This window comes from Calidris pugnax, unplaced genomic scaffold (assembly GCF_001431845.1).
Source record: "Calidris pugnax isolate Ruff unplaced genomic scaffold, ASM143184v1 scaffold1, whole genome shotgun sequence".
NCBI classification, from domain to species: domain Eukaryota; kingdom Metazoa; phylum Chordata; class Aves; order Charadriiformes; family Scolopacidae; genus Calidris; species Calidris pugnax.
The window spans coordinates 11,923,685-11,947,766 of record NW_015090800.1 but is presented as its reverse complement, the minus strand read 5'-3'; the positions used below and the strand labels follow the sequence as shown (position 1 = coordinate 11,947,766).

General features: G+C 39.4%; 1 protein-coding gene across 1 annotated transcript in view; it reads left to right on the top strand.

Moving 5' to 3' along the window:
* The window catches only part of NT5DC3 (5'-nucleotidase domain containing 3), a 23,588-nt gene extending 342 nt beyond the window's left edge, over positions 1–23,246 (top strand). Inside the window, exons 2-15 of the mRNA XM_014937240.1 lie at positions 3–133; positions 3,467–3,651; positions 7,069–7,143; positions 7,786–7,841; positions 11,559–11,649; positions 13,372–13,509; positions 15,082–15,142; positions 15,379–15,481; positions 15,631–15,732; positions 16,500–16,581; positions 16,928–17,014; positions 18,386–18,526; positions 18,909–18,973; positions 20,108–23,246. Coding sequence (XP_014792726.1) covers positions 3–133; positions 3,467–3,651; positions 7,069–7,143; positions 7,786–7,841; positions 11,559–11,649; positions 13,372–13,509; positions 15,082–15,142; positions 15,379–15,481; positions 15,631–15,732; positions 16,500–16,581; positions 16,928–17,014; positions 18,386–18,526; positions 18,909–18,973; positions 20,108–20,369 — 1,579 coding nt within the window. The 3' untranslated portion in view covers positions 20,370–23,246. The remainder of the gene's footprint in view (positions 1–2; positions 134–3,466; positions 3,652–7,068; positions 7,144–7,785; positions 7,842–11,558; positions 11,650–13,371; positions 13,510–15,081; positions 15,143–15,378; positions 15,482–15,630; positions 15,733–16,499; positions 16,582–16,927; positions 17,015–18,385; positions 18,527–18,908; positions 18,974–20,107) is intronic.
* Positions 23,247–24,082: the final 836 nt, after the last annotated feature.

The window sequence follows — 24,082 nt, the reverse complement described above, 5'->3', positions numbered from 1 at the left end:
GCGGGCGGGCGGCGGTGCCGGGCTCTGCCCGCTCCGTACTGCACCGTGGCCCCGCAGCAGGAGCGGCAGCCGCCGCCCGACATGAAGAGTTACCTGTGGTCGCGGTACAAGGAGGCCAAGAGAGTCACCAAGGGTGAGCGGGGCGCCGGGCCCTCCCTCCCGCCGCGGGTCGGGGCGCCGCCGGTGCGAGACCCGAACACACGCGTGGGAGGGGAGGAACGGGGAGTGGGAGCCGCTGCGGCAGCGGGAAGGGTTGGGGGCGAGGCGCCGGTGAAGGGTTGGGGGGGGGAAATGTCCGTGCGAGCCGCTGCACACCTCCACCTGGGGGGTTTCTCCCCGTGGGTCCGTCCCGCACCGACGGCGGGGCCGCCGTCCGCTCCTGGAGCCACCGCTGTCCCTTCCTGGGGGTCTCCAGTGCTCTCCCAGTTTCGAACTGGGAGCGCGGGTTGGGTCCCGGGGGTCAGACGCTCCCCCATGGGAGCGAGTGCCCCTGTCTCTTGCCCCGCTGCGGAGAAGGGCTGAGTCCCGCACACCGGCCCCCGCCCGCCCCGCCGGGGCCGCAGCGGTTCGGGAGCGCCCCGGGTACAGCGCGGTACCGGGCAGAGCGGCCGGCGGGGGAGCGGTGCTGTGGGGGGGAAAGCAAATGTAAAAAACTAATCAGGAAGCCCGTCGTTTGTCTGAACTATTGCCTTCCTGCAATAGGTAAAATACTGCGAGGTTTGGATGAATTTTTTTTTCGTTTTTTTCTACGTGAAGGGTAAAACCCTAATGATAAGGGTAAAACCCTAATGATAACATGTGTGACTTCAGGGAAGTCCAATTCTTCAGCACAGCTGAGCAAAAAGTTAAGGGCCGTATTCTTACTTGCTTCTGCCCTTGCTCTGATGGGAAGAGTATTACCAAGGCGTTGAATGTGTCATCTTTTTAGAGAGCCAAAAGAGAAAGAGGTAGCCTGTGTCCCACAATGTCAAGTGGGAGGGCTTATCCTGTAGTGATGATGGATAATGCTTTAGCGTTGTATGTTTCACCCTTAAAAAAAAAAAAAAAAAGAAGAAATTACGGTATCGTCCTGCTTGTTGAGCATGACCTGGGGTTTCACTGTGCGGGGTGCGAACATAGATTGGGGAACGTAAAATAGCGGCAGCATTTCACAAGTGAAATGAGAAGCTGTGTTAGAGATCTGGGAAGAATGCTGTGGACTTTGGAGGGGTGGGATAAAGCATAGGAAGAAGATAGTAAATGCCTTTTGTTTTTTATCTGTTTTTTCTTTTCCTGTTTTTTTTTTAGAATTGGCTTTTTTTTTTTTTTTTCAACCACACCCAAATAATACTTAAGAGCTGAGGTTAGAGTGTAGGGTAACGTTAGAAGAAAATAAGTCAGTCCGTGGGTGTGGGTTGGCAAAAGACGAGGCAAGTGCTTCTCGAGTAATTCAGAATATTTTATTACAGCCTAAGTCACCCAATGGCTTCAATTATGTGATGTTTCACTTAGATACAATGTTAAGATGACAAAGCTGTCCTGATTTTTGACCCAAGGTTTATAGCACTTGGGATGCTGTGTGCCAGCCAGAATGTCTAATAGCGACAAAGTGTTTATACTGTCTGTTTTCAGACAGGCGCTAGTCAAGCTTTTTTTAATCTGAAATATCTTTATCTTTATCTCTGTATCTATAAATATCTTTATTTTTAAAACAAGTGTTGACTCACCAGGCTGCACAATTGAAATTTGGAAAAATACTTTAACTATAATACAGAAATGGGTGTTGTAGGTTGATTTTGGAAGTTCACTTAAAACTGTGGTTGAGTTCAAGTTAGTTAAATTATTCATGTCCCTTTATTTTATAGAGTAAGAATATTTGCTTTAATAATATGTCATATTGCATTCGATTATTTTGTTACCTCAACTGAGCATAACATTTATCTCCTGTATTACTATAAGCAGTGACTGGAGATAGTAGGAGCTAATGTTTTGATTGAAGCTTATTTTGTTAAATCCCCTGAAATGAAAGATACAGTCTTTTGTGTCATCTTAAGCATGGGGAACACCTGGGATCTTTTTTGGTGAAAGAGATGCTGGATTTTTTTTTTTTTTTTTAAACTTGGAATTAAGCGCAGTGAAACTGCTGATCTTTCTGTCTCATAAAAATTAAGACTTGGGTATCTGTATCTGATAAAGTTCAACAGTGTCAGATTACTGTCTGTTATTGGGCATCTGTATAAGTTACTTATTGTATCTGCCCGCCAACTGTGCAGCAGTCTAAGGCGTTGCTTTTACGAAAGAAATGTTATTTGTCTTTCTATGAGTTGGCCAGATTTTTCAAAATGGAGCACTATCTTTCTAACAGATCTGGAGTCCCCACACCTACCTGCCTTGTTGAGATGGTTTCCTCCCATGATGAAGCACATAGTGTATCTGTCTTCAGAAATGAAGGTGTTGAGATAAGCTTGACCAATTCCTTTCAGACTTATATGTAGAAAGTAACCAAACAAAGCATATGCCCTTTAAACTCCTTCCAAGCATAGATCTAAGATGAAAGCTCCCCTTTTCTGCTGGTCAGGAAGGCTGGATTGTAAAGGTAGTATATGGGAAAGGAAGAAAATGTGCTCATGTTTTGTGCTTCCAGGAGGGTATCGTTCAGTCTCTTAGCGTTGCTCTTTCAAGTTTTCTAAACAAGAAATACAAACATCCTTAATATTGATGTTGGTCCTAAAGTTACTTAATATGTTATGGCTCTGTGTAAGTGTTCTTAACTTCTTAGTATGCCTTTCAAAGGGCTATCAAGAGAAACACCCTTAAAAATGGAAGTGATTTGCACACACTAGGTACATATGTGTAGAGAATAAGCAGAATATATTTTTGGTTTCTTGATTTGCTGGAAGGTTAATAAACATAGCAATGTGTATGTAACTGTTGTTTGGAAAGTGTGGCAAGAACATGAAGTTTACTTATTTGAGTTGAAATTCAGTAATGTGGTAAGCTTGAAGTGGTGAAGCAAAAGAAATTGAAGCAATGGTATACTAAAGCAATGTCGGTTCTGCTTCTGGGGCAGAAATTGGACCAAATAATGGGAGGAGAAGACAAGGCTTTTAGAATAATAACAATGATAGTGTCTTCCAACTCCAAAGTTCATTTTCAAAAGCAGTAATAAATGTGTTAATGGAGCTAGCAAAAAACTATATTTATTGAGTCTGAGGTTCTCTGAGCAGGATGCCAAAATGCATCTTCCCTTGTACTTGAACCATACAGAGAAAAGTGCACTTCAGATAAAAACTATGGGGTCGCCAAGACAAATTAGGGGACAGCATTTTCAGTAGCATCATATTATTAAGGATTAGCTGGTCAGTGTGAATTAGCGCGATAGTTTCCATCATCATTTAGCTATATTCAGAAATTGCTGATGGATTTCTATGTATTAAAATAAAACTACAAGGCTTGTATAACTTTTTTTTCTCTCCTCTGTTCTCAGAGTTGGTTCCTTCAATTATGAGTAACATGCTGAATCCGGATGCTATTTTTTCAAACAATGAAATGAGCCTGTCAGACATCGAAATTTATGGTTTTGATTACGACTACACATTGGTCTTTTATTCTAAACATCTGCACACGCTGATCTTCAATGCTGCTCGAGATCTTCTTATTAATGAGCATCGGGTAAGTAAAATCAATAGAATAGCAATAAACTTATGAATAAGGAGTTTAATAAATAATTTCTGAGAGGGTCGTAACTCAGCTTTTCATGCCTCAGTCCTATCTTGGCTCCCTTATAACACATTTTTTACAACAGCTACATATGAACTACAGAAGTCCTGGTTTATTCTCAGCTGCAGTTTGAGCAGAGCACAGTCTGACAGCTGTTAAGGTGTAGAGTTGTATTTGTTTTATTTTTTGATGTGGTGGTGGTGGTGTGGTTTTTTGGTTTTTCCTGATTGTCAGTGATTGGAGCCGCCCTAATAAATAAACATAAACGTTACTGATTTACGTGTTGCTGTGAGTGCAGTGATGAATTTCTATGTGAAATATTTTTAGCTGGACTTCTCAGGAGGTCTTTGATTGCACTGTGTGTTTGAGGGGTGCTCTGTGTGGGCCCAGGGTTTCAGCCAAGCTTGCTGAAGGGACGACGAGGGCAGTGATGCTGTAATCAGGGGCTGGATCCAAGAGACACCCAAGTAGGTGTTCAGCTCAGTAGTCCCCTAAAAGGGAGCACTGCCCTGTTGCCTCACCAAGCAGCGTGTTTGCACCGGTGACCAGTTGACAACCAGGCAGCTTGGAGCTGGTTGTTGCGTAGTTTGGGGGTCGGAGAAGTTACGGTGTGTCAGGAAGCCCCGGGGAGATGGGTGATGTGGGAAACTGAAGGTATTGCGGGGGAAAAGATTGAAGAAAATGCAGACTGAAAGAGGCAAAGTTTATTGAACTGTAGAACTTGCAGGAAAATAAAAGACAAAAAGTCCGCAGAGTAACTTAATTAATAAAACTGCTTGTGTATTTTATGCAACCTAAATGTGAATGGGTGGTGGTGTTATTCCACTTTCGTATTTGAATCTAAAGGTTAGGAGCTATATATAAACATCTATAAATAACCCTGGAAGAACAAGCAAAACTTCATGGGCGCTACAAGCATACACAACTTGATCCCCCTAAGATTATGGCATGTCTTGGTAGCAATTTCTGTAGGATGTGTAAATAACACTTTATTAAAGCTACATGATTCTTGCAAAAAAAATGATAATACTGTAGGAGTAAAGATTAATTCTTGCAGACAAAAATTCAAATGGTGCTCTGTCTTTACTATTTGAATGAATTCAGGTAGTAATAACTTTACAGTTTGTCTTGACTAAAATCTGTTTGAGTTCTAGTAAATGAAGCTGTAATTACTCTCTGAGACAGTTTATTGAAATATATCATGCCCTGTTGGAATTTATTGAGGGACAACAGTTTTTATTAATGCTATCTCTGTAGCTGCCTATAGTGTTAATGTTTTGCTTGCCTTTAACTTTAGGAAAACTTCTAGATAGTATTGTCCATTATGGCTCTTACAGTCAACCTAAAAGATGTCATGGTAATGTGAGGTAATTCATCAGAAATTGCAAAATGTGGTGTAGGAAGCAAGGAATTTTGAAGTGTGTCCAAGAGAAAAATTAGCATTAAATTGATGTTTACAGAGGTGGCAGCAGGTGTTGAATGTAAACTCTTGCTTGGGTTTCTTTCTTTCCTAATGTATGGACTTATCTGGACTGCTGTTTCAGTCCAGATATATGTATGCCTACCAAGAGTGGGGTAAGAAAACAGTGCAATTTTTGTTTGTTTTATTTTTTTTTGTTTGTTTGTCTTGTAAGGAAGCTTTGATTTGTATGCCAAGGTAGACTCAAGTTTCTTCTCATACGTACTGGCATGCATGCAAAAAGACAGCCTTCTAGTAGACTGAATTAAAGTAGGAAAGTCAAGTATGGAGAAATTTGAAAAAGTCAGAAATAAATTTCCTTGCTCGTGCTTGATGTGGCTGCTTTGGGGGCACGTGCAGTACATTGCAGTTTTTAGTTGCTCACATTCTATATCATCCTCTGATGTTTTCCCCTGTCTCTTCTGCTTCATATTCCCTGGTCAAACCTACACATCTTCCCAACTCATCTGTAGGCTTTTGATGCTGTTCTTCATTCAGATCAGTAGTCTCCCCCAGGTTTTCTGGAAGTGATAGTAGGGATCGAAGTTCAGAAGTTAGAAGAAAGGTGTATTTTCTTTAACTGTAGATGCCTGTACTCAGTGCAGGCACAGTCTACAGCAGTTGCAGAGCAAGTCCTCTTCAATATAGATAAAAACTTTGTGGAGAAATTGCAACTTATTTATTTTTTGTAAAAGTAGGTAGAACCTCTGTTGAAGCTGTATAATCTACTTTTTTTCCCCAAGGGCTATAAATTAGCCATATATTATGGAAACTGTTGTAGAGAAGGTGAAGAATATGCCTGAGATGGATTTATCAAGTTCTAACACTGCTGTAGCCTGTGGGAGGAAAATGAAGGATTGCTTTTCAGTTGGTTAATCAAAGAAACGATAGTTTTCTCAGGCCTTGTCAGAAGTCACTGAAGCATTTTACCTTTCAAAAACAAATGAACAAAACCCTTAGCCCAAGGCTCACATCTAACGTGTATGTTTTTTCATGGCTAACCTATGCTTAAAGCAGGACAAAATTACAATCGACTGAAAATGGGCTTATACTGAAAAATGTTAGAAAACTCTCTAGACGGATGGTGTGAGCTACCTATGCTGTCTATAAAGAATCTGAGGGAAGAATACACGACATAGATAGTCAATTCGTGTGCATCTGTAAGTGACAAGGTGTTACAAGTGCTGTCTGGAGTAAATACAGTTGGGCCGCTGTGGTGGTCTCCTGAAGTCACTCACCCTGATGGTGTTTAATGCTCAACTTGTCACAAAGATCAGATCCTGAAGGTATCCTGTACCTTGTGGAAAGTCCCTGTTAGGAGATTCTTCCTTCCTCAAGACAGATAGCTGTGCTGCTTTTATTTCTTGAAAATGCCAAATGTATATATATATTTTTTCTCCTGTTAATATTGATGATGTTGTATTGCCCTTTCTTTCAGTAGAAGGGAGCAGTAAAGTTCAGGTGTCTCTATAAATTGGGCCATGTTCCTGGGTTTCTAGCTAGAAGGTTTTGTTGGAGACTCTGTTCGTATAGTTTGTTTCATGGGGAGATTTCACAGTGTGAGGTAACTCAGCTATTAAATTTTAGGAAGTTAATAGAATTTAGTTTGTTTTAAAAAGTGCACATATTAAAACAGCTTTTTGAACAAGAGGCTAATGTTCAAAGGTGATCACTACAGAGTACCTGGATGTTCAGCATTAAGTACTGTGCTTGACTTAAATTTAAAACATTGATCTTGGATTTTGGAAAAATGTTTGACTTGTCTTGCACTATATTTATGTTCTTGCAAATCTCACCCATCTATCAGAAAGCCTCCTAATGACTAGTGAGGGCTTTTAAAATTCTGCAGAAACTTTTTTAACTTGTTTTTGTTACGGTTTTAAAATCAAATCATTGCTCTCTTTTCTTAGTATCCTGCAGAAATAAGGAAATATGATTATGATCCCAATTTTGCAATCAGAGGACTTCATTATGATGTGCACCGGGTATGTATAAATAACTTTGTGATGAGTTATGTAGTGCTGAGAACCTAGCCAAAGAAAATAAGAAAGGCTTTTATGTCTTCCAACTTTTCACTCTGTGTTGATGTGGGAGGATTTTGTTTAATAATTGTCTTTCACACCAAGCTTGATTTTTTTTTTTTTTTTTTTTTTTTTTTTTAAATAAGCTCTTAAGTATATAAAATGTTTTGAGTGTTTTGTTCTCGTTGTGGGGTACAATTGTCTTTCACACCAAGCTTGATTTTTTTTATTTATTTATTTTTTTAAATAGCTCTTAAGTATGTAAAATGTTTTGAGTGTTTTGTTCTCAATGTGGGGTACCGTGGAGGTGGGGAAAGAAGACAACTTAGAGTGCAATAGAATAAACCTCAGCAGACATCTGCAAGTAGGAAAAGTTATTCTTCATGACTTAGCTCAGATCACTGGACAATGTTTCCATGGTGTTTTGGCAAGCTCTAGGTAAAAACCATTGATAAAATTATTTTCGACGCTATGAAGGAAGTTGAAATGAAGGCACTCGGGCATTCTTGAGACAGAAAGGTTATAGATAAAATTGCTTTAATTTTTATAATTTAATGTCAAATAGTTGACATGGTAAAAAATTATTTTTTTTCCCCCCCATGCAAGGCATTATTAATGAAGATTGATGCTTTTCATTATATTCAGCTGGGAACAGTTTACAGGTGGGTAAAATTATTTCCTATTTATAATAAAAATGTATATTTTTGGTTTTTGGATATCTTAGTTGCATTTATTAGTGGACCTCTTAGGTTCATATAAGGAATGTTTCCCTGAAAAACACAGACATGAATTAATCCTACAACCTTACTGGAAGGGGCTTTCTTTGCACCTCTGTGTGTACACCCAGAGACGTGCGCACGTTCAAATTTTTATAATTTAATGTCAAATAGTTGACATGGTAAAAAATTATTTTTTTTCCCCCCCATGCAAGGCATTATTAATGAAGATTGATGCTTTTCATTATATTCAGCTGGGAACAGTTTACAGGTGGGTAAAATTATTTCCTATTTATAATAAAAATGTATATTTTTGGTTTTTGGATATCTTAGTTGCATTTATTAGTGGACCTCTTAGGTTCATATAAGGAATGTTTCCCTGAAAAACACAGACATGAATTAATCCTACAACCTTACTGGAAGGGGCTTTCTTTGCACCTCTGTGTGTACACCCAGACACGCGCACACGTTTGGTGACCGATACAGTCCAGCTGATTCCCCAGTTCAGAGCTGGGGAAGTTGGCAGGCTGGTCGGTCACATAGTGCTGACTCACTTTGTTTCCGGCTGTTAAATTGTGCTGAAAGACATCTAAAAATACGCTGATGACTTCTCCGCTGTTGCTTTCTATGTCAATAATTGTCACGGAGTGCCCGATAGCATGACTTTGGTGTGGTTGTAGAGACACTTGAGAGGTCTTGCTGTGTTTGCGCAGAGCTTTTAAGTTTGGACACATCAATCACATCGTACTTGCAGAATGGAGCACAGCTGCTATGTGTCCACACAGCCTGATGCTTTTTGGGTTTACTGAATTGATGCAGAATTGGGAATCTCTGTGCTGTGCTTCGTTGTGCGTCCTGTATGTGATCTTCTAGGATGGAGAGTTTTTAGTATGGCTCAGTTTGCTGTAATGAAGCAGTACACGTTTAATTGATGTGAACACCACACTCGGTACCGGATTTTAAATTAAGCAGCAAGCCTAAGCACTGTTCTTAATATACTGGACAGAAAGTTTTCTTTTGGGGCCAAAAGATAATGCAACCCTGAGGTGATTTGCTGTGGGGGCCTGCGTATGGTAGTATGAAATGATGATAATGTGCTCATTACTTCTTTGTGTTTGCCAGTCAGGCAGATGGGTAAATGATTCAACTGTAGCTGTTGACCTGTTCTTTTATGAGTTAGTTTGAACTGCCCCTTGGGAGAGGGGAGAGGAAGAGAAGGAAAATGAAAGAGGAAACAAGGTGGCATGGTCCAGCATTAGGCTCACGCTGTCAACGTAGTAGCTATCCAAAGCTGCCAAAACAATGTGTTCTCTATGTATCATCAGAGTTTGAGTGAAATGTCCTACCATTTCTTTGTGTGTTTTATACACACTGACGTAGAATAATTAATTATTGTATCTTCCAACTGACAAAGCCTGTTCCTGTGGTTTTTGAAGGAATCATTTATGCAGGGCTAGAAGGAAACCAGCAAACTCAGTGTGAAGGTCACTGATTGAAAGGCTTTTTTAAAAAGGCTGTCGTATTTTTATATTTTTCATTGTGAAAAATGCTAGTTTGCAAAATTAAAGCCTAGGTGAAGTAATCAAAGCTATACATTTATCTGTAGAAGTATGTAGTAGAAATATTAAGATTGGTATGAGTGGAAATGTGTATGTATGAGAGCACCAGAAGAAATGTTGATAGAGGGGAAAAAAAAGGATGGCATGTGGTGGATCAGCCTGGTCGTCAGGTTATTACCACATCTGCACGCTGTTTCTCCAAACACCTGTATGGGGATGGGGGGAGCAAAAGAGAGGCTGAAGGCTTTGAGAGATGACGTCAGGAAGGACCATGGTATGACTGGAAGTGTATAGTGACCTAGATGAGAAGATGGAATGGGTGATGAGTCCCTCAGCAGTGTTGCCTTATGGCTCAGAGCGGGACAGAACAAAGAGGCAGATCATCACAGTTGCTGTCAATTCCTGGTACTAAAGGCGCATCCGCGGCCAGATGATGACTGGTCAAGAAAACTCTAGAGAGGAAGAGCTGGTGTCCCTTGTTCTCTTTGTCACCCAAAGCAATTCTGCACAGACTGCTACTTGTACCTGGTACTTGTGAGTGTGTGCGAGGGCAAAAATGAAAGCTACAGTTTTGCTCAATACTTTCTCTTAATTTTGTTTAAAGTATGATTACCTTTCTCTTCCATACCAACACTGAATTTTGCTGTCAGTTGCTGCGTATCTGCAGTTCTTGGTTTTAACCTTCCCTATGTTCTCTGTGTGTGTAGGTCAATTATAGAGCTGAAAGTAGCAGCTGCACAGCCAAACGTACAGCCTCATTTGCACTAAAAGGTGTAAGCAATTCTGGCATCCCTCTAACAATGCGTGTCTCCAACAGCAGCGGTGTGAGCACTGCTCTAGGTGAACTGTGATGCTTTTAGTGCCAGCTGTCCAGGCTGTCAGTAGCACAAAATTAACTTTGTAGTTACATGGCTGGACTGTGAACTGTGTCAAGACTGTGAGTCTTCTGGTAAAACTAATCTACAGCTTTGCCTTTAATGTCATTTTTCCTCTCTGAATTTCATGTGTATCTGTTGTCCTCTCTTGATTTGTGCTTAAGTAGCTCCTGATACACAAGCGTTTTCCTTAGCAGCATTCAAATACCACTTGGCATAGGTGTCTGCAGACTAGAAGATGAGTCAGTCCTCAGTTCTGATCGTATTATGTTTTGGTTGCATTTCTTCATGTTTACTGCTGTGGAGTGGGTGATGCTGAACTCCGTATCTTACAAAAGCAAAGTATGACCCGTCGTGTTTGTGCACAGTATGAACCTGAATGCTGGAGTCCCACCAGCAGTTACACAGGGCTGTGTACAAGTCAATGCAGCATTGCCAAGTGCGGTAAAGGAGCTCGTTAACATGGGACTCTGCTACCACTGCGGTGCTCAGGAAGTTCACACATTAATTTTAAGCAAAACCTCAACATTTCTATGTCCTCTGGTGAGGGTGTTTGCATGCCTGCAGTGTCTTGGATGCTTTAGTGCAAGATGCTTGGTACTGTAAGCATTCAAAACCAAACCAAAGCCTTTTAATAGTTGATAAAGAAACTCTGGAGAGAGATGATGTCTCCTTCTTCCCTATTTGTTGTTACATTTTTGTATTTTAATTACTTGTCAACAATCCTTCAAGTAATCTTGAATTTTGGGAAACTGAATTGTTTGAACAGTTTAAAATAAATTCTTATTTAAAGATTTGTGTGTGTCTTTCTTTCCCCTGGATCTTCAAGGTCATGCTGCAGAATAATCAGGTTTAAACATTATCGCATCATCAGTGCTGTATGTAACAAAGGCAGAGTGAAGAATTACTTTGTGTTAAGAAACTGGAAGCTCTAACTACTTCTTACAAACCCTTGAGGCATAGTTTCAATGCAGACTAATTAGCTCTTTTCCCGTAAGAAAGTAAAAAGGACTTAAAACTGGAATGTGTTCCGTGTGCGTCAGCTTGTTAAAATGTTACTTGTTCTGTAAGGAAAGATGCTGTTTTAACTTACAGACTAAAGTATTCCTATGACATTATTAGTATTTTAATAAGATGCAGATCTAAGTGTTAATCTGTCAGGCTTTCATTTGATAATTACTTGAAAATTTTAATCTGACTTTGGAACTAAAGCTAATGTTGTTTTCCAGAGGCCTCAGTGTTGTCCCGGATGAAGAAGTTATTGCAATGTATGATGGTTCCCATGTCCCTTTAGAACAAATGAGTGACTTTTATGGAAAGGTAAAACCGCAAAAGGCTCTTTAAAAATGATTTTTTTTTTTTTTTTTTATGGGGGGGTGGGGTGGTGGTGGTGATGCTGTTTGCATGTCGTTCTTGTACTTACTAGCAGTTACATTTTCTCAATACATAGCAGATTTATAGTTCTAGGTGTGGTTTACCTTCAAAAGTGACAAATATCTTTTCTTTCACCCACTCACTGTAGTTTTTCTTTCACTGTTGCCTTGCCCAGCCGTACAGAGAGAGAAGTGGAACATAGAAAAATCAAGTGACTTGCTTAGTGTTGCACAGCAAATCTGATAAAGGCTGGGAAGTGAAGCATATCTGGTACCTTACCCCAGCTATGTACTTCTTCCCAGTGGTCTAATGGCTCAGCTGATGTAGCAGCAAGTACATGTGCGGAGGAGGCTCTTGCATGCAATCTGCCATAGTGACAGTAAGAGGATTTAATGAAAGATGAATGATAAAAAATAAAACTTTTAAGTTTAGGACTTGACTTTGTGGGGAAAGTTGATCTTGCTTTCCCAAATGAAGAATGGTGCTGTCTTTTTACTAAAAAACAAGATTATTTTACCCCTTTTACTTGTGGGTGTTAATTCCATGTTGGCATGAAAGGCCCTTCTTTTTGTTGTGGAGCATTTTGTTGTTCTCACATTTGTTCTTGTTTTAGGGGCCTGAACTTAGAATTCCCAAATCTGGTCTGTGCAGCAGTTCTGAGTATTGGCCAGGCATTCCCTGTGGGATACCTTGGTCTCTGCAGGTCCATGCTTTCTTTGTTCTTGGAAAGGACAATGACAGGAGGCTGTGGAAACAAACTGAAGCACAGGAGGTTTCCTCTGAACATCAGGAAACACTTTCTTTACTGTGAGGGTGACTGAGCACTAGCACAAATTGGTTGCTTGGGGGAGGTTGTAGAGTCTCCATCCTTGGAGATATTCAGAAGCCATCTGGGCAACGTCCTGGGGAACTGGCTCTCAGTGGTCATGCTTGAGCAGGGGGCTTGGAAAAGATGACCTCCAGAGGTACCTTGTAACCTCAACCATTCTGTGTTTCTGATCTTGACAAGTGTCAAGACTAGTGTTCTGATCTTGACTAGCAAGGATGTCTGGTTGCTTTACCCCTCTTCTTATTGAGAAGTATTTGGTTTGTATTTGCTCTTGTATTATGAGGTTCTCTACTTTTGTGAAATTTAACTGTAGTTACAGATTTTGCAGACTAGAAATCTTTTCCTCTGTTCCTGCATGAGGATCAGAGATTGTAGATTCTTAAAAATTTTGATTATCTCTTTTCGAGGAGGTAAATTGTTTTGAAGTCCTGGTCAGTATTCCACTTACTAAAAAAACTAACAAATAAACAAAACCTCCACCACCCCCATCTCAATCCCCAGTGCCCCTCATTTATAGAAGTGCAGACTTCCATTGAAGGCCCCTAAGTCCTTCTCTTGACTTTTAGCTGAGCACTGTCTTTTATGTGTTTATGAATTAAAACACTGCTCTTAAGAGTAGTTATTCATGATTAATTCTTAAAATAAAGCCATCACTTTTGTTGGAGTTATTTGATTGGAAGTCTGTTAGTTCAAAAAGAATCTAAAGCAGTGTGAACAGTGATGGCAAAAGCTGAATATCTGCAACTAAGCTGAAGTGTTTATACTGAATGAATGAGAGTATTCTAATCTGAGAAATGCCTGACATGTTTTTTTTTCTCTTTTTCTTCCCACCCCTGTAGAGCTCACAAGGAAATACAATGAAGCAATTCATGGATATATTTTCCTTGCCAGAAATGACACTCCTTTCTTGTGTGAATGAATATTTTCTGAAAAACAACATAGACTATGAACCGGTTCATCTGTACAAAGATGTCAAGGTACTAGCTTTGAAGATTTAGGTAAACCTCTACACTTGTGTGTCTTCTCTGTGAGCACTTCAGGAAGCTTCAACCTGTTGTTTCAGCTCCAGTGAAATACCTCAACTTAAGGTTTTGTATAGAGTAATTATGGCTATAACAACCATTAAAATGTAAGTAAAATGAAGATAGACCTTGGAAAAGAAACATAGAATAATTTGAAACTTGTTTTAAATCTGGTGTTCTAGGGCTGTTGCTCTCTTTGTAGGTTTGAGGCATAGTTAGGGTGAAAGTGAAGGAGCTCTTGTGTGTCCATAAAGCTTCTTTTCATTGTTATTAAAGATGAATTTTTACATCAGTAAAATGTAGATTTTACTCAGTAGCAGGAATTGTAAGAGGTAAAAAGGGAATTACAGTTTGGAGCTTTCAGTTGTGCTGCTTCTGTGTCTTCACTACTATATGATCATTTGCTGTCTCTTACTTTTGACATATCTATTTTGCTTGTTTTCCTCTCTTCCTTCTCCAGAAAAATCTAGTAATAATGACCAGAGTAATTTGACCCTCTTGATTACTCAGGATGTATCCTGCAGAGGAGATAAAATTATGTTGTGGTTATTTAAGAACAGAAGAGGTCATGCTCAAGTTGATGGCATTTGTCCACACAAGCTTTCCATCCGCAAGCTTTTCCTGGCCCCTTGCTGACATGTCTTAAACTCATGTAGTTGGTCAGCATACGTGGTGCACCTGAATGTTGAGTTTCACACTTTCCCAAGTAGATGAGAGAGGTATTGAGAAACTTTTGACGTCCAGAGTAATTTTCCCTTCTGCGTACGGTTACATAGAGTCAGAAGGCTCATTCTTGTAGTTTCTGCTGAAGTGTTTGTAGAAACTTCTGCACTGCTCAGCATTAACAACATTTTGGAACCCCAATAGTGGATTTTTTTGAGGATTTTTAAGACATGCTACATCTAAGTACCAAAATGGCAGTACCAGCATCATAAGCAAAGCAACCTGGTACAGAGCTGCCTCAGGAGAACTGCCAAATGCCTTCAAAACACCTTATGCTTTTGCTTAAGCATTTAGCTTCTTTCATCTGTTCATAAATTTCTTTTTTGAAATAACATGGGCATTTGGGAGTGATCATAATCTAAAATCTATCTGACGTAAAGCTTTTGGTTTTTTTTGTGTGGTGTGGGTTGTTTTGTTTGTTTTTTGTTTTTTTTTCAGAAGGAAAGGAATGTGTTCTGCTCCAAAGGTCATTAGAAATCTGTGATGACTCTGCTTCTGCAGAGCCTTCACCCCACTTCACCCTTCTGAGTGCCCTTTCACGGTTGTTATGTAAAATAGCCCCTGTGCTGTCCAGTTTTGTACTTCCCAAATGTATGAAGTTAGTTTCTTTGAGGACCGGCGTACTCTTTATCTAGTGGTGACATTTACATAATGAACATCACGTGGCATTTCTGTAAAGTTGAAAGTGTAATTCAGAGAAAGGAATTGCTTTAAAAACAAATTACTACTGCTGTGCAGTGAGCACAGCTTTTGTACTTGAAAAGATTTTTCAGTTCTTTTAGTGCTCTATTGCTTTCCTGACAGGATTCAATCAGGGATGTCCACATCAAAGGAATAATGTACAGAGCAATTGAAGCAGATATTGGTAAGTACTAATGAGATCATCTGTCAAAGCATTTTGCACTGATAGTATAATGATCTTTCTGTCTTCCTTATTTAAGATGATAAGTTCTAAATTTTAAAGCCTGAAAGAGTTATTTCCACTTGTCTAAGGTGCCTTTGTTAAGTATAACCTTATGTTCTGAACCCTTGGTTGAATGCAGAGAAAATTCTCTTGAAAATCTTTTTCAGTTAATATTATATTTTCCTTAATCCCTAAAGAGAAATACATCTGCTATGCGGAACAAACTCGTGCGGTGTTAGCAAAGTTGGCTGATCACGGCAAGAAGATGTTTCTCATCACAAACAGTCCCAGCAGCTTCGTGTAAGTGAACGGTTCTTTGGTGTTCAACTATACAATTTTTTTTTTTTAAAGGATGCAGAGGATGATGTTCTCTAATGTAATTAATTTTATTGCACAGATAACTACACTCCTGTTACACTTCACTGTTAATATCACTTTGTCCTTTTTAGGGACAAAGGCATGAAGTTCATAGTCGGCAAGGACTGGAGGGATCTCTTTGATGTGGTCATTGTGCAGGCTGATAAGCCAAACTTTTTCAACGATAAGCGAAGGTGGGTATTTAATCAGCAAAGAATGATTCAAGCAGCTTATTCCATATAAGGCTACGGAGCGTCTTATGAAATATTTTCATTTGGATGCAATTTAAAATGAAATCATACTTGATGAAATACCGTTTAAGGTCAGTACAGAATGCAGCAACACCCAATTCTGAAGTCCAAATATTTGCAATTTCTTAACGAAGATGGTTCCAGTAGCTGTTACAGGTCTACTGGTCTGAGTTAAGGTCCTACAAGATGTTCTTAGCTTGTAAGTTGGTGAAGTATGTTCCTTTCTTAATAAACCTGAGAAATTTTGGTGTCTTCCAGAATCAGCCCCGTATCTGGAAGTGTCTTTCATTGCTTCTGGTTTTTTTTAGTCACACATGATATTTAAAGGGCAGACTGGCTGACAGGCTGGCGTATTTGGACTAGTTGTTCAATTAAGTAAACACATTTGTAATGCGTATGCACTAGTCTTACACTTGAAAAAGACCTGTTCCTTTCTGTGTACTTATGATTTGGAAGTGAGATAGAGGGAGGTGGGATTTATTTTTTTTCCTTTACTAGTTTTTTCATTTAGTTTTAGAAAGAACTTTTCTCTATGTCTTGCCCGCAGTCCTCTGCCTGCTTCTTAAGTTGTTCAGTTGTACAAAATGAGAGCTAGAAAGCATGTTTTCCTTTTGAAAGATGAATATTTTTATCATTAAAATTTTAATCTCCTCCTAAAAGGTGACAGAATTTCTACAGCAATGTAACAACTGTATATAATTCAATTCTAGACCATTTCGGAAGGTGAATGAAAGGGGAGTGTTGCTTTGGGACAAAATTCACAAGCTGCAGAAAGGTCAGATTTACAAGCAGGTATGCTTTCAATAAACTCTTTCAGTTCAAATTTAATACCTATTTCCTAGAATCCCAAGCTTCTTTAGATATCATCAAGACTCCTAAAAAGTAGATATGATTTTAAAGTGAATTCTTTTAATTATTGAAGTGGTACAAATTCATTGTTGGTATTGTATGTCTGCAGTTTACTTGCCTCTTGAAATGATAATGTTACTGAAATTGCCTGTAAAATTTGGGATTCGTAATATTTAAACTGAAGACGAGATGCTAGGAAAATATTTTAGGGATGTACTCAGTTCTTTTTCCATGCCTTTGAGGGTGCATGTCGCATGCTGCTGCAATGTATGTGTCATTCTTTCCACAGGGTAACTTGTATGAATTTCTGAAGCTTACTGGCTGGAGGGGCTCTAAGGTTCTCTACTTTGGTGATCACATTTACAGCGACTTGGCAGTAAGTAGTTTATTGGATGTACTCAGTTCTTTTTCCATGCCTTTGAGGGTGCATGTCGCATGCTGCTGCAATGTATGTGTCATTCTTTCCACAGGGTAACTTGTATGAATTTCTGAAGCTTACTGGCTGGAGGGGCTCTAAGGTTCTCTACTTTGGTGATCACATTTACAGCGACTTGGCAGTAAGTAGTTTATTTTAACAAAATACGATAAAAGATGAGGCTTTTTGTTAGTTTTCCTCTCTTCCTTCTCCGTTATTCAATATAATACACTTTCATTTGAGACTTCTAAATACAACAAAATTTGAGATGGTAGTTAAGCCATATTGCTCTTCTTGCAGTGAAGGAAACTGGTGCTGTAAGAAGCCGACCATATTTTCCACCTGACTTGTAGTGTTTAAGTTGTTTACAAATGGCTCTCAGGAATGTGTGAGTTTGTGTTCCTGATTCCGATCCTGATTGTGTCAGATGTAACAGAGTAAACACAGATACCCAAACGTACAGGATGTGGCTGATTTGGATGACATTTACTACCAAGTGTAATAAGAGCTGAATGAACTTTTGTTTTGAATGGCAGGAGGCAATTCCTGTCACTAATGGTAAACTTTCTTTCTTCCTGAGATCTTGCTATGGTTTGTAGCCCCACTATCCAGGCATTTTCTTACTACCTTACAAGCAAATGTACTCTTAAGTGTTACTTCAGAGTAAGTGACCACAACTTAACCCTTTTGGAATTGATTTTGTATGAATGCCTGGATATGACTTGCTGCTGTTGAGCTGTGGTAACAAGTTTCAGCAGCAGCAGATGTTAACATTTTTGCCCCAATCTACTTTTTGAAAGAGACGTTTGGGTGCTTCAGAAGGCTGAGGGCCAAAGGAGGGAGGATGCAGCTCTGTTCTTCTCTGCCACAATGGAGAAAAGAGCTCAGGCAGCAGCTGCCTTGTCCTGTACCTGTCAGGAGGAGCTTGAATAGCTGAGGGTCCCGATAGGACCCTTCTGTCAGCTGAGCGCATGGGTAACTGCCACAAACCCGACACGTGGGTTCCTCCAGGTGCTTCTGACAGCAGTGGAGGTCTTATCCTCCGGAATTTCCTACTGCTTGCTTTAAACCTAATGAATTGGGTTTTATTTGCAAAGTGCTTATGTGTTCTTTATCTCTCTATCTTTAAAAATGTGGGATTTGAAGCTTACTCTGAAATTAAATGCTATTGCCTATTGGCACAGTTAAGTCCCACTGTTTAATATTTCTGCTTGTACATAAGAAGCAATTAAATTAGTGCCTCGTTGGGATAAACAATGGTCAAATTCTTCAGTTCTTTAAAGTAGTTATTTTTAAGACTAATACTTATATTTTGTAATTCTTGGTAAATAGGATTTGACCCTGAAGCACGGCTGGCGCACTGGTGCGATTATTCCAGAGTTACGATCAGAGATTAAAATCATGAACACAGAGAAGTACATTCAAACCATGACCTGGTTGCAAACCTTGACAGGATTACTGGAACACATGCAGGTTTGTTCTGTGTGTGTCTGTGTGTGTGTAATCGGCTCTGTATAGCAGAAGGGATCCAGCCAAGTTTCTAAATGCTGGACTGGATATTGATGCTGCAAGTGTTTTCTGTCTCATTGAAGTTCACCGGTTTGACTGTAGCTAAATAAATGCAATTATTTGTGCAGCTAATTAATAAAAGTTTTCTCATAAATCTTGTCCCCTTCCTCCACTGGCCAGCCTGGATTGATTCCTGCTTTCTGTTGTTTAAAATGCACGTGGATAACTTTTGTGTACTGATTTCTGAACCATGCTCTTGTCCTGTTAGCTGATAAGGGTTTATTAATGGAAAAGCTCACTTAAAAGAGCATCCTTAGTCACCTGTCATCCATACTTTACATTCCAGGTTCACCGTGATCCTGATTCACAAATGATTTTAGAAGAATGGAAGAAGGAAAGAAAGGCATTGAGGTAAGATATGGGAGATGAAAAATTTGCAATATACTTCATTGTAGTCAAGTGTTATATTTGATGACTTCCACAGAAGAATTTCTTCAGAATTTCTCTCCATCCGTGATTTTTATTCCCTGGTAGTTACAGACCTTCTAAAATTATCTGTGTAAAGCACCTGTCTCCAGTGCAGCTCTTCTCCCCTCTGACCCTTTGTGCATATCTGACCCCCTTTTCCTTGTTCCCCTTCTTTGGAACAGATGTTAGTTTTCTGCATGAAAGCGTAACATCATTATCATATTTTTCCTTCTCATCTCAGTTCTCCTGTCCCTCTGTGTCCAGCTGTCACTGTTGCTTTTGATTACACAGTTTTACTTCTGTGTGGTTTAAAAATGTGTTTCTGTCTCAAGACTTAGGTCACTTTTTCAGTTTCTGTAGATGATTTCTCCAGATTACATACAGTATGTTTTAGAATACGCACAAACCGGGCTCTGCACTAGACTGGGTTTAGCAGTGGACTCATCACAGAGATAGGTAATAGGGCTAAAACTCCTAAAAATCTACTGTCAGGAAGGAGCAATCCCTAAAGGCGGGGTGTGAGAAGTGCACAGTTGGCAAGGCCAGCAGCTGTACCACCAGCTGCCTTCCCCAGAAACGTGGCAGTAAATCAAATGGGAATGGTTCTTGACAGCAACTAGTAACAGAGCTTCATTCCAAGATGTCTTTAAACTTTTTGTGTACATTAAGGCAAATCTTTGCATTTTTTAAAAAAGCCTTTTCTCTTTGGAATAAGTGGATGTCATTAGGACTTAAATGAAGGCAAAAGTCTTTTTCACGGTCTCTAGAAAGGAAAGCTTAAGATGCCATGTTTCTGAAGTCAGAAGCAACTTATCCTTAGTTTTAGTGGGAGAAGTGTGAAGCTCTTCTGTTTACTACTGTGTTTGCTAGATCTGGGCTACATAGGTCAAAGAGATGCAAAAATTTCTTATGTGGTGTGTTTATGTGGTCTGAAGCGCAATGGCAAGAGAATAATGCATAGAAGAGATTATAGGAACTGTTTGCTTCAGGTTCTGGATGCTGGCTGGGAAAGAGGTGTGTGCAGGTATGTTTGCTTCATTCTGCTTGTTTTCTTTTTTTTTTTTTTGTGGGGGACAGGGAGATGAACAGGAATTTCTTCAACGCACAATTTGGAAGCTTATTCAGAACTGATGAGAATCCAACTTATTTCCTAAGACGTCTCTCTAGATTTGCGGATATCTACATGGCATCATTGAGTTGTCTCTTGAACTATGAGCCGGATTACACGTTTTATCCAAGAAGGACTCCTTTGCAGCATGAACTTCCTGGCTGGTCAGACCAGCTGTGCACTGGTACATTCAGACTACCTTTCCTACAAGAGACAGTTCAGATCAAATAAACACTTGGCGCCTTCTCTCTAAAATGGGCAAATATATATATATATTTTTTTTTTTTTTGAATGTACATGTATTTTATTTAAGTCACTTAAATCTGTTATCTTGATTTAGATGTAATTCATGCTTGTTCTCAGAAGTGTTGTACCTATTTTCTTCTCTCCTGCTCGGAGATATTTAAACTCCTCTTACGCATAGAAGAGATCATTGACTGCCAAAATAGTGGACTAGGAGGGAGGGCAAATTTGAGGGGATGGACTGGTGGTTGTTTTTTATTCATTGGAAATTTTGATCTGCAGCCTTGTCGTTTACAGAGAGATACTCTGTTCTGGCCCTGATCAGAACTCCAGCTGGAGCCTGTAATGGCTCTTGGCACCAAAAGGCTTAAATCCAGTATTAGTAATTCAGTGATAGGCAGTGGCCAGTCTACCCTGAGACTGAGGGGGATGGTGTATGCCTTTTAACTTCCCTCACTGCCATTGCCAGAGCCTCACCTGCTGCAGCGTTGGTGTGGCTCCGCTGCATTGCAGCGATTACAGCTCCAGCTCGGGCTGACGGGCTTTTTCTCCTGCCTGTGCAGTTTCTGTTCTTGTCGTGTCTGTGCTTGGCTGTAGGTGGATCTGAACCGAAAACTGAAAGTGGCAGTAACTTGGGCTGCTTCGGCTTCCTTTTGTTAACTTTTAGGCACCTTTCAAGCTTCAAAACGCTTTAAACATCCACTCTCTGATAATAAAGCCATTTCAAGACCTCTTGCATTTTGCATTTCAAAGCGGAGACAGATCTCCGTCAGGCTTGAGATTTGATCCTAAATGCTGCTTTTGACATTTTTAACAGTGTCTTATAGTGGTTTGCAATGTGGTTTTGCTGTTCCCTGGGAGAGAATGTATTTCATATGGCCTTCAGTAATGGACTTCTACAGTCAAAATTAAACACGCACAATGGGGAAATGAGTTGAAAGAAAAATTAAGAAATGAGAAAACGAAACCCAGAGTTTTCTGATAACTTTTTTTTTTTTTTTTTTAGTTCAAGCCCTCAAAGCTGAGTTGGGGGTGGAGAATAGTTTGCAAATATAATTTTGACGGTGCAAATTAGAAGTTTTATTGAATTGCTGAAATTGCAGGTAATGCACAAACACAAACTCTGGGTAGCATATGTGTTCCAAAGATTTGAGCTGAAATATGTCTATTTTGCACAAGGAAAACATCTCTTGATGTGTTTCCTCAAACAGGCACTTTATAGAACTACTATATGGTTGGTTTTAAATAAGGATGCTTTCCTCTCTCTGCATCCAAAGGAAATGTTTTTTTTTTTTTTTTTTTTAACTGGTGCTTCCCACCCCAGCCGTTTTAGAAGGCATCATATGAGGAATGTTTTTCAAATTTTAGTTATTAAAGGCTCTGTTTTTAAAAGCATATAATGAAGGAAGTATATAGCATTTGATATTCTTCATTTTGGGATATCACTTGCTTCCTACCACGACTGTTGGGTCAGCAAACTTTTGGTGACCAAAAGTTTTCTTGTTTGTTTTTTTTTTTTAAAAAAAAAAAACCTGTCTGTATTACGTGCAAGTACCTATATTGAATTTCATATGCAGTATCTTTCCTATTTTTAAAAACAAGTTTGCAAAGTAAAGAATGTATTCTGATCTAGCCTGCACAATTTCATAAGCAGTTTTCCTTTATGCTTGAAATCAGTCTGAAGTCCTCAGAGGCAGTTATAGATTTTATGTTCGTGGTTTTCTTGTGCTCCTGTTTCAAACTTGAAGTGCAACACTCTGAAAGTGTGTGTATTTAAACAGATGAATGTACTCGAAATGAGTAAGTTCATCTGACAGTTCTGCTATTTTGCTGGAAGAAAAAGATAAAGTTTGGCAGGAAGTTAGTTTGGCTTTATCAGGAGACTTGTTGGTGGGGCTGCGCAAGAAATATTTAACTTAAATTGATAATGAAATGTGGGGATGGAAATAATCCCCAATTTGCCTTCAGTTCTTTATCCTAAAGCTCAGCTAGAACCGAACTGGGTGTTACGTGTGTGTAGCACCTCTCATGCTCCAGAAATTTCAATGCACTGTTTAAAAGAAGACCCCAAACCACTGCACATTCTCCATCTCACTACCAGCAAATAATAGTATTGTGTTTTTCAGTTCTGCATTATTGAATTTGATAATGTTTTGTTGGTTATAGTTTTGTGATGTTTCTTTTAAAGCTGGCTAGGAGTCAGCTTGCCTAATCTTCCTGTGTGAAGCAGGAACAGTCTAAATGGGTTGGATGATGTTATCCACAAAATACACATTTTGCTTTAAGATGATTTCCTCCTCCTCCTTCCTTCGTCTTAACTTACAAGTAAAACTTCTGTATAAAGCTACGTTACAAAAGCCAGTTGAAGTAAAATCCTCTTTATATTGCATGACTTCTTGAAATAAGCAACACTGCATGGAAAAAAAAAATCATTATGGGAGGGTTATGTTCCTTTAAAACAACCCAACTATATATAATACGATTTTAAGTGAGAATTTTAAACTGTACTATTTATTTTTCAATGCTAGAATGCTATTCTTTAACTTTTAAAAATGTCTTGCATTTTTGTAATGACTTCAGAGACCTTGAGTTGTACACCTCAGCGCTCTCTGCATTACTTATTTTAACCTTGTTACGCTACTGACTTCAGAGATTTTTGAGCGTGTTTAAATGGCAGTGTCTCTTTGTATTCATTTTGGGAGTATTGTTCATTTGAACACCAAAGAAAGAAGAAGCTTTATGTTCTGTTAAAAACTCTGAAGAGAATTGTCTCTGTCAGTAAAAGAAGAGTTTAATGAACTGTGGAAACCTTTTTTGTGATAAAAATATTTAATGATTATTACAAAAATAAATGCTTGGACTTTATCTTCTGGTCTTTATGAGCCTTAATGTTTTGGGTGATTTGGGAGAAGGAAAGAACATGCATTGTAATGATTGCAAAACTCCATGGGGGAAAACTCACCTAAATACATATATATATGTGTGTGTGTGTTCTAGATCTTTTAGTATCTTCCAGGTAAAACCAAGCAGGCACGTGTAAGGGAGCAAGGGATGGAGTTAGGGACATGACTTCACTCTTCTGTCCAGGTGTGTTTTTCCATTAGGTTCCTGTGGTTGTACTGGGTAGCTGCATCAACACCCCTGGGTTTGCCTGCACACCCTGTGCTGATGGGAGGCATCCTGGGAGGATGCTTTTGGAGGTAACTAACGCTTTCCTGCAGAGACGCCATCCCTCCTGCCTGCCATGCATGGTAGACACCAGGAAGCAGATCAGAAGGGAACGTCACTGCTGCCAGCAAGAAAGTTCCCCTTTTTTTGCCTTTTTGTGGTTTCCATAGTGTTTTTACAATTTGCTACGATGTTCATGTTTTGAGGGAAGGAAACAACAGTGAATCAAACTCGTTTGATACGAGTGTGTTCTACTGGTGTGTTGAAAATTGCAGCTGTGCATCGGTTGAAAGGCAGTGTTAACGTGTTTGGTGAAGATGTTGTCAGTGAACAAGCGAGTAGCATCTAAAAACTAAAAAAATCTATTGGAATAATCTCTCCAGGGAAGTGGTGGTTTCCCCATCTGGACACTTTTAAGATTCAGTTGGACAAACTGCTGGGCCATCTTGTCTAAGTTGTGCTTTTGCCAAGAAAGGCTTGACCAGATGATTCTTGACATCCCTTTTGACCTGATATTCCATAAAAACCTAAAA